Genomic DNA, 19,823 nt, shown 5'->3' on the forward strand with positions numbered 1-19,823 from the left:
TTAATTGTTAATGAAAATAATCGTTAGTCGCAGCCCTACAGCCCACCGTCTTTTAAAAAATTACAACATGACTGGTTTGGGTTTAAAAATCTGTACTGGTATCAGTGTAACTCCAATCATACTAATGATATGTCTGTTTACATCTGTGTCCAACAAGAGATGATGGGAAACTGTCAAGATGAAACTCTGACTTTGAGTAAAGTTTGTATTATTCAACTTCATGTATGTAGAAGTTGGCTGGTAACTTGTGTATATTATGGAGGCATTGGTTGAGTGCCATGACATTATTTTTTTTTAATCAGCAGGCTTGTTATGATATTGATAAATATCGCTATTGATAAAGCGGTAGACGCCTTTGAGGGGTGGCATTTTCTTTGTTTTATCTAGCCATTAAGTTTCCTTGTATACAAATCATATAACACTTCAAATTTTTAGAAATGGAGTTAGCAAAGCTGATATATGCTTTTGTTTCAAAGAACTGAGAATATTGCATTCAGAAGTGGAAAATTGTCACTGTGGAAAGGGTTAATCCAGCAATTGTTTACTGCACTTCCACAACACTGGGAGACTTGCAAGAGACAGATTTCAAAAGACTGGTCAAAATTGAAACAGCAGAGGCAGCGATATCCTGACTTTCAGTCACTTGTAATGCTGGATCCCATACTTCCCATAATGCACCTCAATAGTGTCTCTTTGTTAGACACTCACTTCCTGGTAAACTTTATGCCCCCAGTTTGTAACAGAAACAACTGTATGTTATGGATTTGTAATGTCCATGACTATGCTTAAATATGACATCATCAGGGTTATTTTCTCAGTCTTGACAAAGCTCCTCAAAAAGCCACAGACATACAATTGTTTTCACAGACTGAGAAACTGTGGAAAAGTGCCCCTTTAATCTTAAACCTTCTGTCACTAATGTAGGTCAAAATGATTTAATTTCCTAAACTACGTTTCTTTGTATTGTATATATATTGTATATTAACATAAATTCATCATAATGAAATGTCTTGTTGAATCAAATTATCCATAATTTTGTCCATTTCAAATCAATATCATATCCCCAGTTCCCATCAATGTCAACATTAAACCCTGTGTATCTTGTAGATCAAATCAACTTTTTCATGCACTTGAGTTAGTCACTGTGTTGAGTTATAAATAGGTCTAAAGGTGTAAAGGTTCTCTCTGGTGGCTCCTTGATTAAAGGGCATGCCATTTACCAGCAATGTCCGGGGTACAAATCCTGCCTTGGACATTGTTACAATGTCTTCTGTCTTTCCTGGCTCATTACTAATAGACTGTCCAGCACAGAGAGGAAGAAAAAAAAAACAGAACTGAATCCCATTAGATGTTTTCCGCTTTGTCTCCCACTAAATACATATAGATAAAGGCATAAAGATTGCCCACTCTCCTTTGGAAATGGTTGTAATTTTTTTGTCTCATAGCTTTCTATTTTTTATTTGATGCACTAGATGCAGGGACTGAAGAAAAACAAAATCATGGCAAAATTCAAATGGACAGACACTCAGGGAAAAGAAGGAGATTATTTTGCTCTACAAATGACCACTGACTTCTTGGTGCTTTATTTGGGAGCTCCCTCTGCAGCCACATTGTTGGATGTTGTTGGCTCGCTGGGTGCTCCACGCTTTAAAAGGTTGTACATGCATGTCCCTTGTCTGACCGGAGAATGTCTGGGATGTACATGGCCAAATTAACCAGTGAAAATTCAAATGAAATGCTCCCTTTAAATGCTTTCTTTCTGGATTGTAAGCATCTTACAGCATCCTGTCTTCATTGCAGTGTGTAGTCAAGAGTAATGATGTGTGGTAATGATTTCCTTGAGGCAACTCATCTTTGTTCATTTCCCTTCTGTTTTCTTCTCATTAAACCTTTCAAAGCCATTTGCATGGTACCATGCAAAATAAATAAAGTTAGGAGCCAACAGTTACTCTTCTCTTGTTGGCACTGAGGTCCCAGTCTCAAGCCATGTTAATCACTACCTATTTATCTGTATCTATGCGGGATCTTCCACATGGATAAACATGTAAGTATTTGGGGCAGAAAGCAAATATGTTTACATATGTTTGTGTGCCATTTTATATGTTTTTTTCTCAAGAAGCCTTTAGCAAAGTAATTTCAGCAACATTATGTGAGAACAGTAATTGGCAAGATCTGGAATTACTAGAGGAGCACGTTGTAGCTCTATTTTCAATTATACATGTTTAGGTATGCATAAATGGTCCAATGTGGTCCAGAATCTTGTGTTAATGTCCCCATTCTCATTAATGTGCTACATTTATGCCAAAGACCTTCAAAAGACCTTGAAAAATGCTCACTAAATCATTAGGAGGCAGTAACATGTTATTTTTGCAGCTGTGTGCTACAAACAGTGGAAAGTATATTATCTTCCACAAACATTGCTGTCCTAACATGTCATTGTGTCATCTGAATGCATGGGTCTGAAACTGATGTGGTGCATAATGGTTGTAAAAGTATCTCACAGTGATAATTCATTGTCTGCGACATTCCTAAAGGTCACAGTAAACCAGCAAAAAGTCAGGGTTCAGCAACGGCGTGTGAAATAGGTGAGTGTACACAGTGAAAGAAATGCAAATCTGAATGCAGGATGTGTTGTAAATGTCAGATCAGTCTTCATTTGTACTGAAAAGAATCCCAGCTGCTTGGCAGCAAAATGAACTCCAACACATTTTACTCAGTGATTTGAAATAAAAAGATGGAGCTTTGAAAAAGCTCCAAGACTCAACCTAATCCAGCTCATGTAGATCAAAAGGTGATTCTGAAGTTTTTTATCTATACTATAGCATCCCGTCTATAGGCCCATCTATCAAATTTCTATTCAGCAATTACTTTAATTGCATTTTTGCATTTGCATTTTTATTAGCCCTGTAATAAGTTTCAATATTGGGTAAATTAAGTTGAAAATCTGACTGATACATTTTGAAAATTGCCATTTTTGTTCACAATTACTGGCAAATTAACAATTTCAGAGCAATGTTCCGAATCAGAAACAATTACACAGTAGATGAGACTGTAACAAGTGTTACACTCTCATTCCTGGATGGGAGCCACTCGGGCCAAAGAAAGTCACTCATAATCATCTTGTTAAAGTCAGTGATATTTCTCCATCTGCTATCATGGCCATGTGTCCCACCCAACCACAGGAGTACAATATAAGAAAACACTGCCTGAATCAGATACCCTGCAGTGCGTAATTTGCTATCACCTGCTATTTGCCCCAGTTAGTGCTTTTTCATTTCATAACTGCCAGTGCCGCGAACAGCAGGAATGACAGGAATAGGAATTGCTCAATTGAGACCCTGAGCTGAAAACCTGCCAATCACACATGTAAAGCCAACAAACCTGCACATTTTACCACTTCTCTTGCTTTTCAGCTTGCAGTACAGACCCTTAAAATGCTCTTAGACATGTCTGACTTACTGATTTTCAACAACTCTTGAAAGTGCCTGATGTGATTTTATCCACATATGAAAAAAGCTTTAGAGGTGGCAGTGTGTATGCTTTGCCAGCGACTGGCTTTGTCATGCAAACTCTTATTTATTTATATATTATCAAAATGTCTTGACAAAATCTCTTCTTCTGTCATGCTGGTGAACGCTGTGGGGTGCACATAACCGGGCCACAAGAGACATGATTTGTATGTAATGAGATGAATGAGTGGGAGAGCTGTGTGTGGGCATGTGTGTGTGTGTGTGTGTGTGTGCTTATCCTGTGCAACCTACGCTATGACTCGCTTATCAGGGGATTTTGAGCACAAGGAGTAGGATGATTCAAATGTTGGAAGACCACTTGTGGCCTACCTGGCTTTGCTAATCACACCAACGCTGCCGTTGCTGCTGCGCCATCTTTCAATCAGAAGAACGGCAGCTCAGCAAGTGCACCAGCAAGTTTATTATAATAATATCAACATGACTTATTGGAACAATTCTCATGTTTTGTTGTGTGTGGTAATGTTTTGATTAGATTTTTCTTTCCATAATTTGTGAATTGATTTTTAAAAAGAGGTTACTTGGGTCCCTATGTCCATTTTTCCTTCTTCAGCCTCTATCAGTATTGCACTGCAAACAAGGCTTTCTAAAGCAATTTAAAATGTACTAGCTTTGAGAAGATATGAGTCAAGTCTGCTACAAGCTGCTGTGAGGCAAATCATATGTCTAGTTTACAGTGATGTTCAGTTGATCCCTGTTTTGCTTTGGGCTAGTGGGCTTTGCTTAATGGTTGCTGAATAGTTTATGAGGTTTGTCATGTTGAGGCAGGGATAGTCTACAGTGCTACAGGCTATGATGTTTTTTTTAGCTTTTTTTTTATAGGTGAATCAAATTAATTAAAACTGTGAAAACTGTGGAATTAGAATCAGTAGTCAGTAAGCACATGTAGTTAAGTCTGACTTATCTGGATCATGAATTAGGTTCTGCTTTGGTTCAAGTGGGTTTGACTTGGCTTATCCATGCTGACACAGTCTGTGTAGAGCATAGTCAAAGCAGACAAAATATGACTATCATGCACTGTGGAAAGATTTAGTGTTGAACATGCACCCCTACTCACTTATCTCTAACAGATAGTTTAGATTGTTTTTATGATCCGTTTAAAAAAAATATCTAAGAAAAAAAAAGACTTCAACATGAACAAATTAACAGGGAGGAAGGCAATATTGCTGGGTAATCCACATCTAAAATAAGTCAGATCCTTGTTAGAGAGGGATGCTGGCTCAGTGAAGCGTGTGCAGCTGCAGAGTAGAGCTCTTCCCCTCATGCACAAGCACAAGCATGGAGGGTTTTTTTTCAATTCTCGCACTTTTCCCTGCAGTGCTATACCTCACAGTCTGGGTTTCAGCAGCCAAATACAAAGAGAAAACAAAAAAGAGACTTTCTCTCTGTATATAATGTGATCTCTCTTTTTTTGTAATGTGATGACAAGAGAGTTTTCTTATGTACAGTGCTGAATAATGTTTCTGAAAGACAGACTTGAGGGAACCCTGCAGAAAAATTTGAAAACAGTGATTTTGCACTCTTTCATCATACCACGTCTAGTGACAGCGCTCATATTACACACATTCTGAGCATCCAAACACATGGCTTTCTTCTGATGTCATTGTTTAATCTTCATTTCATCTCTTTGTCTCTCTCCACGTACTTCTTTTTTTCTGCGATACGATGTGGTATTTCAACAACATTTTGTGTGACAGAGAAAGTTAACAACATAGACTAAATTAAAATGTGTCCAGTGTTGTATAAGGGCTTGTGGATCTGTACGCCTGCTAAGGGTTCATGTATGCTAAGTGCAGCGGGTCACCTTGGTTACTGCAAACTCCAGCAAAAGATGATGAAGGCAAGGGCAAGCTGAGGTGGGAAATGGGGATTTGGAGGTCATTCACTGGCCGTCTCTTTTTGACCACAAAGCTAATGATGTGAAGTGTTGCGTTATTTTATATATTTTTTATTTACTTGGTAGCCGGTTACACTCTGTAACTACAGCTCTTCACATTTTGAACTGTTCATGATCCACACAGATGTGCAGATGTTTACTTATGCACACACACACACCCACAATAATAGATTAAGAAAAGGTGCATAGTTGAGACAAACATTGAGCATGTCTGCAAATGTGTTGTGGCTCAAGGATATGTCCTGGTAGCACAGGGCAAGGGGGAACAGAGAAAGCTTTTTGTAGGATATTTTTGGTTGCAGGCCATGAAAAATTTAGTGGTCCTTCAGTTTGTACAACCCTAAGGAGGAGAATCCAAAGTGTCTTGTGGATGTATATTTAAGTGAGTGTATTTGGGTTTTTGACCTCTGATTTTTGTAATTTTGTTAAAAAAATAAGAATGATACAGATGATACAACATGCTGTTTAGGTTTTATTTATTCAGTGTGACCATACTTAAAATACAGAGGTTATTTCTTTTTATTTCATGTCCAAAACATTAGAAAGAAGTCAAGAGAAAAATTCAGCAAAATTCCTCTACGCCTCTCATGTGCCTTCCATCCCTGGCCTGGAGTGATACATCAGCCTCTACATCTTCCTCTTCCTCTTCCTCCTCCTCCTCCTCCTCCTCCTCCTCCTCCTGTCCATTCTCATCAACCACAGGCATTTCACTGCACAATGCAATATTGTAGAGCATTCAGCACACAACAGCAGTACATGAAGAGAAGTTGAGGCATGCTCTAGCAGCAAAGAGCCCAATATAACCCAAAGGTGAAAATAGTGAGTTCTGGTTAAGTGATGCCTAATGAGGGAATTATTTGAATAATCTCCTTTTCCTATTACAGCAGACACACTTCAAAATACATATTAATTAGACTCAATGTGCAAAAAACTGCTTAAAATTCACACAATGCCTTTGAGCCTGGTGAATAGATCAGAATATCCAGCAACAATTTTTAGGAGATGGGAGGAGTGGCCTGGAGCAGGCGACAGAAGCAGTGACGAAAACAAGACACACGAGGGAAAGGAGGACTCCCATAGTAACAGTTACAAACAGAAGACAGGTCAAACTACCAGGAGCATCTGTTTGGTTGCTTGGATTGTCAAGCGCACTAGTGTGATGGGCTCGAGCAGGGGCAGGTTTTACCTCAGGTTACTGCTTTGTTGTTAGGGAGGGTTAGATTGAGTTTGTTTTTGTCCTAACTAGTGTGTAAAAGCCCACAAAGAAATAGCTGTTGCTTGAAAATGGTTTCTGGCCTGCAGGTCAGCCTGGCAGAATTCAAGCTTTTCAAGGATTTTGGTTTAAAGGCAGACATATCCCTGAGTCTGAGAGAGCAGAAGCCAGGTTCTACACAGGGCACGTGCAATACAGCTGTCAGAAGATGGCAACATCCTGTGTGCTTGACAGCACCAGAGACTTTTAAACAGTTTACCTTCTCTTTGGGAGGAAGAAAGATATGTTTTATTAGGACATAAACATAAACATCAAACAGTATTTGGAGAATGTAATGTATGGTAAGAAAAGTGGAGATTCAAACAATATCACTCCTAATTTATTTTCTATAATTTTGACATGAGCAGCTTATGTGTCCTTAAAGAGCTGTAGGTTGATACGTGGATCATGACACCTTACCACCACTGACAACAGGTGAACTCTACACCAGATTGGTGATGATGATGAAGTAGATGTTATGAGAGAGGTTTGAGTTTGTTCCCTTGTTCTGATGTGTTATGGGATAGCCTGTCCACATCAGAACAGTAATGGTGTGATACAGCATAAATTATCTGACTGACCAAATCTTTAGGACAGTATCTCTCATTGCAAGTTGAGCTTCTGTGAACAGAAAGTGTGTGACATCTGGCCATTAATATTGTGCAAGCATTATTGTACTTTGTCAGCACAATGTTAACTTTTAGAATAAGAACTAGTCTTTGCCACTTTGTCAGAACTCATCATTCTCTCCATTATTTAATTTTGATTTTGATTGGTTGAAATATTTAAATTACAAAAGTAAAATGAAGTAAAATGTTTAAAGGAATAATTCATCGTTTTGGGAAATGTGCTTATTCTTTTCCTTGCCAAGATTAAGATGAGAAGATTTACACCACTCACATGTACGTTAAATATGAAGCTAGAGACAGCAGCCTGTTAGCTTAGCTTAGCACAAAGACTGGAAACGGGGAAACAGGCTTGCTCTGTCTAGAGGTAAGAAAATCCACCTGCCAGCACCTCATATTCTCTGTGACTTTATGAGAGTGGTATCAATCTTCTCATCTTACTCTCAGCAAGAAAGTGTATTTCGCAAAATATCGAACTATTACTTAAAGATCGAATTCAGTCACATAAATTGTTTGTGAATCTTGACATTATTTTTCAATTTCCCTCTATTACTATACAGTGTATAAACTTAATTATTATGCCTTAGTTATTAATGATATCAATGGACAGATATCATTAGCACGACCATAATATCATGACCCATAATCAGTCACTACTGAAGTCGTGCCTGCGTTTGACAGCTGATTAGTTTTGCATTTTGATGTAAAAAAAAAAGTAGATTTCAACCAGATGTTCATAAGAAGGTTGTAAGAAGGAAGGGAATGAATCCTCTGCATTGGCCAACATTTATCTTCTGAAAGCTGGTTTTGCTTTGCCAACCATTTAATGGTGATGAAATGACGCATCTAGTCAAGTCACTGCTCTTGAGGTATGTAGTCGTCTCATACAGTACAGACAACTGACATGGATTTGCCCGAAAGAAGCAATGAGCCATTTTGTCAACTGAATCATTATCTGTCTGATGGTTTTGTTCAGACCATCCAGCACATGTGGAAGTTGACAAATTGGCAACAAACACGTGAGCATTTGTGAGTAAATCAGTGATTAGTGATCAGTTTCGCGAGAGGAACCAGGTGGGATTTCATGGGGATTCTGTTTTAGTATTCCAGTCTTCGTATCATCAGCTGGTGCAGATATTCTCCAAGCTAACAATAATATCTATGCCACTTCAATGCTCTCTTTCTCACTGTGACAGGTGATGACATGTTGCTATACTGCAAACATCTACACCTGATTTTCTTAATATTTGGCTTCTCATATCCTGACTTGCAGCTGTAGTGAGAGGAGGGATTCAGCTGACAAAGAAAATAATTCAACTCTGCCTTGAAAGCATTTAAAAGCATTCATCAAAACAATTTCATGTTATTCTTTTTGAGTGTATTAGTCAGATTTCCTATTTGTTATAGACTACTTATATGGCTAAGTAGCAGCCTATGTAACATCTAGAGAATATGCAATGTGTAGCTCAGTACATCATGAATGTTAGCAGCAAGGTTGCTATTGGAAACAAATGCTATCTCCGTTTAAGATACATGAGATATATTGTTACTGGAGGATCAGGTGAAGCGGCAGTGAGGTTTAACCCCGGGATCATCACGTATGACGTCCTGCTTTGTGTATATTCAGTGGCTAAGGAAGAGATGCATGGCTGACAGTGTTGCTAGGAGACCACACACAGCGACTAGTGTGAGAGGCTTGATTTCACCTCCCTCCCCCATTCTTGTAGTCTGACTGCCTTTCACTGTTTTTCTATCCTCTCCTCCTCGCACTTGCCTCCATTTGCTTATTCCCTCCACTGTTATATTCCCTGCCTTGATATTCCCTTCCATCAGTCTGTCTCCAGTTTTATGTTTTCCTCCTAATCATATGTATCTTCAGCCCGGTTGATCCCTCTGTGACTCTCCATTTATTGGCTTCTCCCATTTTTCACCATGCCCCCTCCCATCTCTCTCCCGCTGCCTCAGTCTCTCCTCCTCTCTAGCTGTGTGCATCTCAGGCTGCTCATTCTTCTCCTGAACGTTTCGCTCCGTCCTCTTGCACTGCTTCCTCTCTGCCTCTCTCGTCCTCTCTCCCTGTTTGTTTTGCCGGGTGAACTGCATCACTGTGTCTGGCTCAAGTGCTGTGACTGTAGTGTGCCGTGCAGCTGTGGGGTCAAGCTATGATACCGTACAGTGGTGGACAGAAATGGCTGTGGTATTACGGAGAAACTGAATAAACTCAAGCATATGTACAGTATCCTATGTTTTTAAAAATATAGAACCTACGTCAGTGATAAAATGAGACTTAAACATATGTGGACATACAAAATCCAACTGATTTCTTTCCTACATACCTTACTTACTGTCACATACTAAGTTACAAAGTTTAATAGTGCAAATTTGATTTTGCTCGAAGGGATGCAAACCCGAACATCCTAGGACTGGATATGCACAAGAAATATGATGTTTATATTGAACAAGATGTTCTGTACTATCTGCCCTTTCAATCTAATTGCTTCTATTCAGGCAGCTTTGCACAGGCAATCTTATGAATGCTTTTTCTGTAACCAAAAAAGGAGGCAGGTTGGTATTTGTGACAATATTTTGTCTGCATCTTGATGTTTGCAAAACACAAAGGGATAATATACCACAAAGTAATTAAATGTGTGTTAAATATGTTTTGTAGAACTATTGCACCTAACCCAATGCCAGACCAGTGCTGTGATGTGTCCCTCCACTCTGCAGCATTACTGCCTCAATCACAGTGAGGTGCAGCAACACTCCAGGACCACTTGCTGAGGTGGAAGCTGGAGGGCAAAGGGCTGCAGCACAAAGCGTTCCAGAAGTGTTAAATAAGTGGGCGTGAAAGACAGATTTTAGACATAGTGATACAGCAAATGTGCGGTCAAAGCTGATTATTCGACAGCATAATATTTCACTCATAACTTTGCTCTTTCTTACACCCAGAGATGATACTCCAAATGTTCTGCATTTCCAAATGTTCCTGTAGATAATGATCTGAATTCTGTGTCATCAGGAACCCACACTCAAATCAGCTGCCGAGCATTTGCAATTACCGCTTCACACCCTGCGTGCATGTGTGTGTTTAGCATGTATGGTGGATTTGAGTATGTGTTTGTGATCTGTTTGCTTATGTGCATGAGTGAGTAGTCTGCAGCATTGCATGCAGAATCATGGCTCCATCTGCCCCCTGGTTCTAATGAGACGAATTCAAGCGACTCCTGACACTACAGATGCTCCTGAAACATTTTTCTAAATGCTCTGAATTTATTTGGGATTTAAAGTGACTCCAGGGGTTGATCCCAGTAAACCTATATGAGTGTACCACATGCTTTGTGTCGGTCTGTAAAAATTATGTTTGTAGCCCAGTTTGATTAGACAAACCTGCCTGTAGATGTAAGACGAAGGTCTCCTGGTTCTTTTAGCTCAGCTAATTGCACACCAACCCACAGCATGTAATGCGGCAATTGCAGGGCTGCCTGCTCAGCTGCCAGATCCTAGAAACCCAAATCAAAGCTCCAGTTAACAAAAGCCCAGCCTACAGTCGCATCTCCCTAACCTAATTAACATTGAGTCAGCAAGCATGGCAGCAACAGCGGTCGAGGTTGTGGTCAGGGCTGTGGGATACAAGAATAGCAGTAGCCACGCTGACACACTGGATGACACACTGGGCTGTGACAAAAGAATCACACACAGCTACACAGCTCAACATGCCGCCTGGGCCAGGTGACAGTGCCTGATGCTCTGTGGATTTTTTGTCTGTATAGTGAGATATGGTTGAGATATTGTTCTGTACAATAAGGATGCTGTGCAGTTGGTGGTAAATGAGGTTTAAGTGGTCCTGAATATGAACAGAATTAGAAGAGCTATTACACTGCTGGAAAGTCTAAATGTGTTTTTTTTGGTATGTATTTTTTATGCCCTTTTCATGCTGCATGCATCCTTAGTCAAGGAGTATAAAAGCAAAATTCAGAGCTCAACTGTGATTTTAAAAAGTTTTGATATAAGTTAAGTTAAGATAAGTTTTATAATATTTCACCCCCACCGCCACCAATTAATCCAACAAACATCCAAACTCAGTTTCTATTTATGATGGAAAATCACTGGAAACATGCATCAGCTGACAGCTGCACTTTTCTTAGCCAATTGTGTTGCACACTCACATTCTCCAACGTGAAAACACTGTTGATATCTGCCCCACAACAAGCCTGACTTCTCATGGGGTGAGCGTGAGTAGGAAGCTGTGCATGCGCTACATATGACAAACCACATTACTGTCTGCCTAGCAGACCAGCTTAGTTAGGCCATCCCAGGGCCTGCAGCCAGAGACGCTCTGCAGCTGAGTTACCATGCTTACTCAAATATTCATAACTGGATAATGAAAATATAAATAGTTTCCATGTGATACAATAGAGGTTGGGGTAAACAAAACTGCAACCTCCATCATCATGCATCACTGTGTCTCTGCTTTGAAGGCTGCCAGTTGGAGTAATGGGCAGGGGTGTTCTTTATGACACAATGAGCATGATAAGCTATGACTCTCCTAAAGTTCTGCCAGCAATTTGGGTTTGATTATTTGGGTTTCATACTGCGCCACCACATCACAAAGTAATCACTGTCAATCTTGTCATCTGCAAGTAGGCTGGGAAGCTGTTAAACATGTTTTTTAATGATTAATGAGCTCAAACATTGCCCTTGTTTCTTCTTGTTTAGGTGAGTTGGAGGAGGCCGTCTGTGACATACGTCTCCCGAGTCTTCTTCTATACCATGAGCTCTGGCTCTGCCCAGGATGTGGCAGTCGAGCATTTCCTGCGTGACATAGAGAGGCGTAGCAAGCGGCTACACTGTGCTGTGATAGGCTGCGAGGAGGAGCGACCCCGCAGCGACATGAACCTACTGTATCGTAAGAGCCGTTTGGACTGGAGGCAGAGGGACCAAGAGGGAAGTAAAAAGAGGTGAGAGGATCAACTCACAGGAGCTCTGCATATGTAGGATTACATTAGAGTTCAGTTCAGTGGGGATATAAACCTCTTAGCCGGCGTGAATGAGTTTAATTTCAAAATCTTAATTCCATGCACAGTTCATGAAGTCAGTTGGGTTCGCCTGAAAAGTCTTGGACAAATTTGCATAGTAGAGCTTCATAATGAAGTTAATATGTTCTGTAGATGAGATAAACTACTATAAAGTCAGCCAAAATGGCAGAGGGCAAAAGAGGGCCAAAACCAATGACAAAGAAAATTAAATAGAGTATATATAAATAGAGAGCCTCATTTGTCTACATACATTTGTGATCATTTTGTGTTTAAATCAGAGGTTCTAACCTTTAAGCTTTAGTAAGGCCATTTGTCTTAATTCACAGCAATGTATCATATGAATGTGGGTTATTCACTCCTTTAACATTTTATTTTGAAAATCCAGTTTTCTTATGAAGCGAGAAGAATACAAAAATGAAAGTTTGGTTGTTGTATCAATGAAGACAACAATGGTTTATAGGTTGCCAAAAATTATATTTCACGCACTCAAAATTCAGTTTACAGAGGAGTGGATTAGAAAAGTTTTTATGGATAAGTAGTAACAATAGGAAGTGCAGGCCTTGAAGCTCAGCCTGCTAGCAGTGGTGAAAAGTACATTTACTCAAGTATTGTACTTAAGCAAATTTTTGATTTACTTGTATTTTACTTATTAAAAGTATTTAAGTATTTCCAATTCATGCCACTTACCATATACTTCTACTCCACTACAGTTCAGGGGGAAATATTGTAAATTTTGCTCCACTACATTTATCTGACAACTATAGTTACTAGTAACTTTTCAAATTAAGATTTTACATTTAAAAAATCTTATAAAATACAACACACTGTTGAGGGTTAAACCAGTGGTTCCCAACCTTTTACAATCCTTAGGAATAAAGTGTTTAGTTGGGGCCTCTTAACATGTTTCAGGTGCCTCTGAGTTGTTAGCAGCTCCACCAAATAAAGAATTCCCCTCAGATGGTTTCATTTAAATAACTTTTTGAGGCCCAAAGAGGTCAAACTATCTCTTTTTTTAAAGCAAAGATTAGAGAAAAGTAAACAAAAATAACATATATACTGTATATATGTAACTATATATAAATATATATGTACATATATGTACATGTATAAATATATGTAACAGAGCTTTGTTTTTTCCTCTGTCCTACCCGATTAATAATCTCAAGACCACTCTTGATTTATCTTGTGACCCTTTGGAGGAGGCCCGGCCCACAGGTTGGGAACCACTGGACTAAACTACCCCACAACAACTACCCACCCTTGATGCTGCAACAGTATTAACAATCTAATGTATATATAATGTCATATATAATAAAATAACACTCATGGGGAGCATTTTTCTACATGACTGCTTTTACTTTTTGTACTTTAAGTACAATTTGCTGATAATATTTCTGTACTTATATTTAAATAGGTAACTTTTACCTAGGTAGGATTTTGAACATAGGACTTTCGTTTGTAATGGAGATGTATTGGTACTTTTACTTAAGTAAATAATCTGAATACTTGGCCTGCCAGCACTGTTTCAGTAGGATTGAAGAGTTGTTGTTAAACGAGGTGCAGTGTGTGTTCAGGGCTCTAATTTCTCCACCATTACAGCACAGTTAGCTGCTGATGTAGCAGGTTCAGCCTCTCTCTTTGGACGTCTTCCAGCAGAAGTGAGAAATAATCATAATAAATCACATCAGGGACTAAGTGCTGGTCTTTTCAATAATATTAATAATGATAATAATAATAATTAAATCTTGGATAAACATGTTTATGTGATTTTAGGGTCAAATCAAATCAAATATATTTAAACTGCATTTTATACAGACATGCTGAAAGACACCCAAACATCAAAACAAACCAATTAAATTATAATAGAACTAATTCAAGCACTCTACAAAAGTGGACAAAACAGGTATCAACAACAGAACATCATCACACTGAATCACAGTTTGGTCATGACAGCATTGTCATGAAAAGTGTGAGCATCTGAGCGTGTGTTTCTCGGACAGGGGAGAGATACTGTTCAAATGTGAGTCACCTATAATTCACCAAATTCCACGCTGTGTACGGGGGCTATTTGTGCCACAGAAGTGAGGGAGCACATCAAAGACAACAATTCAGTTTGTTTGGAAGCGCCGTCCAGTGCTTTCTGACTCACAGCGGTAATTGGGGGCCCTTGTGTTGGCAGCAGGGATCAACGTCATGGCAGCATCAAGCCAGTGGAAGTGTAGGGCAGCAAGTGGGGCAGCGGGACATGATGAGTGATGAAAGCACAGCTGAGTGGGGCCAGAGCAGCAGAGGTGAGAAGCAGGACATGACCAGTGATGATTAAGAACAGGGCAGGGTCAGGGATGAAACCACACAGGGACAAAGGGATGGAAAGCAAATGGACTCCAGGCAGGACCGGCAACAACTGCAGAGCTGGTGGGAGTGAGGGAGGCAGAGGGGTGGAGGGACAAAGGAAGTTGTATGAAGGGCACTGGTAGACAGTTTGAGATCTCGAGGCCCTCAGGAGATAAATTACATTTATAAAGCAGAGACGGCTGTGGAGATATAGAATGGTAAATAGGTGAGTTTAAATATGAGTTTTAAAAATAGAGACTGTTTCTTATGGCACTAATACAGGCAGACAGACTATTCCCAGTAGTGACGACTGGTGGAGGAAAACCTTGCTGCCAGATGAGGTTTTATTCATTCTTGCACAGAATTATGAGACCAGTGTGAATGGGCTGGCATGGGTGTAGCCTGGCACCTCCAGTGTGAATGCAGATATATGGAGGACTAAAAAAGCCTTGCAAATCCATTCAAAGCAATTCAGTAATTGATTTTCTTTTTTTGCCTTTATTTTGATAGTGACAGATGAAGAGGTAGACAGGAAATGGGGAGAGAGAGGGGTATGACATGCAACAAAGGTTACTGGCTAGAAGCAAACCGGAGACTGTTGCAACCATGCGGCATGAGCTGTAACCATTTGGCTACCAAGGCGCTCCCAGTAAAATCAAAATGTCCCTAAATATGTAAATTGTAATGTAAATTACAAAGACATTTATAATATAAATAAAATTATGGATAAATGGATTAATGTTTAAATAAACAATGGAATTTGTGAAAATTAAGTGGACCGAACAGCTAATTCAAGGTAAATAAATGGTGACTTAAAAATGGAATTGTATAAGGTGCAGAAGATGCAGTAAAATGGGATTATTTTTGCAGTTTGCATTCACCAGTTTATTTATATTTCAGCTCTGGTATCACTTACTTCAAGGTCTTGTTATGGCAAAATGTTTGTTATGAATGAATCTTTTTTTGTAATCTTTTTAAAGTTTCCACATTACAATTTATAAATGTTTATACATTTTTTTTAATGACCATTAGTTGGTCTCTCTTGGTTCTCCATACATAAGCAAGTCCAAGGCCAAGCAGGGAGGTTTGGTGAAATAACTTGCAGTCTGCTCAGTGTTTATAGGGTTGAAGTAAAGTGATAAAGTGTATATGTTGGGAAGGACAATGTCTTTGAGTTTTTTATTAATATTTGTAAGGGAAAAAACCGGATTTGTAAACATTTTTAAAGCAAGGAGACAATGCAGCTTCTTCCTGAGAGTTAGGGCAACACTCCAGTCATCTTCACAAAGTGTGTCTTGGGTGCCAAAGTCATGACTTCAGTTTTCTATACCAGGAGAATAACATTTTTCCAGTATGGTTACATGAATTCATTGACTGCCTGAATGTGACTGTTATTCATTCTGAGCTCACCTGATGTGGGTATGAATATGAGACAATGTTAAAAAAAAGAAAAGTTGATTTTTTGTTGTTGTTTCACAACAGAGTCAAAACAAAGGCATCTTTATATGCTTAAATTCCACGTTTTCTTTAATGACGCTGAATTTAGTTCTATCATGCAATATACAAATTCAGATCAAAGCTCAAATGTATCCAATTGTATCAAACCATTGACCTGATACTCTGAATCCACTATTGAAATGCCAACTATATATTGAGATTCACATTCCTATTATGTCCCATACATCAAACCCACAGAAAAGAGGTATTTGTTATTTAATCCTTAATATCTTAATCACATGGTTCAAAGCACTTTCAGACCTTCAAAGCCTGTTCTGAATGATTTGAGTTCATTCAGTTTTGTTATGAATGTGATTTATTGCAGCTGTCATGGCAGCTGAATGTGAATGTATTCCTCATCACCATCAGCTCGGCCTCATAAACAGAGAAAAACAGACCTTGTCACATAAATAAAAAACTTGAAAGGTAAGGTCAACATCTAAAATGACTTGAGTTTCAGGCAGACAAAGACAAGTATTGTCTATTGGAAGCTTCAAAAAGTTATTATCTGTGTGGTTATTCATTGTGGAGATGTAATCAAAAATGGAAAACTTATTTTGGTAGTTGGTTGCTTTAGGGGCACTTACAACTGTGTGTCACATGCTGACAAAGAATACTACAATAATACTGCTAGAAGAATCAATAGGCAAAGCTTGTGCTTTATTGCTTTGAGTCAAACCATCAGGCAGTTTCACTTTTTATGTAATTTTCTTCCGGTGACAGAAGAAGAATCAGATCTGTTTAAAGCCATGCTAGAGACAACCCATAACTTAAGGCAATCAATTAAAGTGTGTATTGTGTCAAATATGTCAGTAAGGTCCAACAGAATGAGGACAGCTACACACTCAATGTCAGCTGCTCAACCTTAATCCATTTGAAACTTTAACAAGCAGTGACTTAACTGCTCTGATTTGCCCTCAAACCAGATTGGATGTTCTCAAAGATAATATTTTTTACAGATAGTCTCATTCAGCTGTTTAAACATAACCCACTCTTAAACTTTGCCCCAAAAAGGTAAATTAGAAATAGGACGCTTGCTGCTAGGGGCAGAATTATCTTAACTGGATTTCTTCAGCAGAAGCTTTATCACCACAGTCTTAAAAGCTTTTGGGAATATCTCGCACTCTGAGGAGGAGGTGTTATTAAAGAGTCTGTCCAAAGATAAATCTACCAAAAGTGTTGATCAAAAGGCTACAGAGGAGCATCGGATGACCTCACAGGGGTTGATTGGCAGGGACAATGATGTACGTTTCTCCCTGCTTCTTTCTAGTTCTGTTGGGATGAATATGTAACCTTCATCTGCTGGCAGTCATGTGATTTTGAAGATACAAAAACAGAAAATTTTATTACAGCACAAAGATTGTATTTGTTCTTGAGTGTACTGTATGGAAGCAAATTAGGTTCATTAATATTTTGAGCTTGTGAAATTATGTTCACAAGTAATTTCACAGCCTGCAGTTGTATATCACCTTTTGTGTGCATGTGAAAAAATTTTGCATGCACGTATCTGAATGTGTGAAAACTGAAAAGTTTTGCAGCTGTAGAAATATTTTGTGCATATGTGAAAACATTTTGTGCACACAGATATAATTTGCACATGTGTAAAAAAGTTTTGCGGCTGTAGAAATATTTTGTGTATGTGTAATTAAAATATGTGCAGGAATATTTTCAACAGTGAGGTTTCACACAGTCTGAGAGACGGACCTTTGTATGTGATACTGACGTTACAAGCTACAAACTACGAGTTATGAGTTAAAAGCACGAATTTTAGCTTTGGCTTGTTTTAACGCCTGTGCTGACTAGCCAATCAGCACGTTTCCCACTGACCATCCAATCCAAGAGGAAGTCAAACTGTCCAATCAGGGCGCAAAAGGTTCTAGCGCGCTCTTACTTCGTCCATCTGTAGTGTGAGTCAACGCGGAGGAGCCCGAGGGAAACGGGTTCAGTTTGTTCTCAAGTCTTTTCTGGTAAGTAGCAGTGATCTAAAATTACACTAAAAGTGGTTTCTAACTCATACAGAATTTAAACATGAACCGAAGGGCGAAATATTTGTGCAGCATAGTTAAGCACTTATTGGTGGCTAGCTAATATTAGCCACGATGCTATCGCTAGCATAGCCGCTACCGCTAACTTTAGCCAAGTTGACTGACAAAAGAACCACTAGTTAACCAATGTTTGGCTGACTAAAGGTTACACACACTAAATAAACTTTATCCTAAACAATCTTTATTTATGAGTGAGCTTGAATTAAACTGATTTACATATTACCTTTGATCATATAATGCTAATATTTAACAGTAGTGATCCACTTGTATAATGCAGGCACTAAAGTATAGATGCTTTATCTTAGCTATTCATATATTTATTTTCTATTCTTTGACATTTCCGGCTGCAACTCACAGCCAGACGACCTGTAAGAGCAGAATTTTGCCATTGAACTTACTACATTGTTTTGTTTGTAGGCCTGCTAGTTTGAACCCACTGTCAGTTTGCACACACACACACACTGATACAGACATATAACAAAGACACTAACATATTGGATCCTCTCTTAGACAAACAGAATATCAATCCAGCCCTGCGCTTTGGTTAGTAAGTAGAAATATTGTAACTGAAATTGACAACAGACCATATATCTTGACTGTGGATAACTGTTTAGCATCCTTAGACCTTTTCATATTGTTTAGAAAAATCCCATTCAGACATGATTGACACTGAGCGATGCTTTATTTTATGTATTGTGCTGTAAAGACTATTGCATATCCTCAAGTTCTAAGAGGCAATAAGATAAGATATTGAAGGGATACAATTTTGCCTTGTTGACACCAAAGTCAACATTATCACACAGCTAAGTTTCTTACTAAGCAACTTAAATTCATTTAAGACATTTAAACTTCTTGAAAACTCAGAATCTTGAATGAGATTTTGATAATAAATAAGGAAATAATTTGTCCACCCTGAAAAGGACTTGGGATTTAAATGAGCTGTGAGGTTGGTTTTCTGACGTGAACTGAAAATGTCTCTCTTTCTCTCTCCCTCACCCTCCTTCCACTCCTCCCGACCTCCTCCTTCCTGTCTCTAACTGTGTTTGTGACTGAGGCGACTCAGCAGCAAGTTCACACACTGAATGAAATCTTAGGCTGAATTACCACAGTGTGCCATGAAGATTTCTTATACACAGTTAATAAAGTGGTAGTGAAACACAGACTTCTAAAACAGCCCCACTGAGTAGATACATTTCATGACAGTGTGTTTCACATAAATCTAGCAACAACTGGAAATGCAGTATTAATGGGGGTATTTGGTGGTGATTATGACTTTACACTCTGTTCATGTGAGAACATTAAAAGCAGGCACCTTTAATGCCATTTTAGCTTTAGGTAGAAGTTGCTTAATTGGATTTCTTATATTGAAACAACTATCTAATGTTTATGTCCATTTTGTCTTACAGGTGTCCTGCTGTCCATCTACTGTCCTCTATCAAAGTGGCTCTCTGTCTTTGTAATTTTGAAAACTTTGCTGAGTGTGAACAAGTGTAAAAGTAATACCACTGCACACATTGTATTCATTCTCCCTGATTCACATATAATTGTACCTAATCTATAAGCATTCACATTGTTTGAATCAATTAGTGTATATAAGTGCTTTGTTTAAACC

The 19,823-nt window shown here is 38.8% G+C and overlaps 1 protein-coding gene across 5 annotated transcripts in view; it reads left to right on the plus strand.

Annotated features, from left to right (window-relative positions):
- Nucleotides 1–19,823, plus strand: part of LOC122888832 (neuronal tyrosine-phosphorylated phosphoinositide-3-kinase adapter 1) — a 35,683-nt gene that overhangs the window by 3,743 nt on the left and 12,117 nt on the right. For 2 of the 5 annotated variants that reach the window (XM_044223743.1, XM_044223738.1), the window contains exon 2: nt 12,016–12,257. In XM_044223743.1, coding sequence (XP_044079678.1) covers nt 12,070–12,257 — 188 coding nt within the window. In that variant the 5' untranslated portion in view covers nt 12,016–12,069. The other 3 variants (XM_044223740.1, XM_044223742.1, XM_044223741.1) reach the window with 3 other exon arrangements.

Source organism: Siniperca chuatsi, linkage group LG14 (genome assembly GCF_020085105.1).
Source record: "Siniperca chuatsi isolate FFG_IHB_CAS linkage group LG14, ASM2008510v1, whole genome shotgun sequence".
Taxonomy (NCBI): domain Eukaryota; kingdom Metazoa; phylum Chordata; class Actinopteri; order Centrarchiformes; family Sinipercidae; genus Siniperca; species Siniperca chuatsi.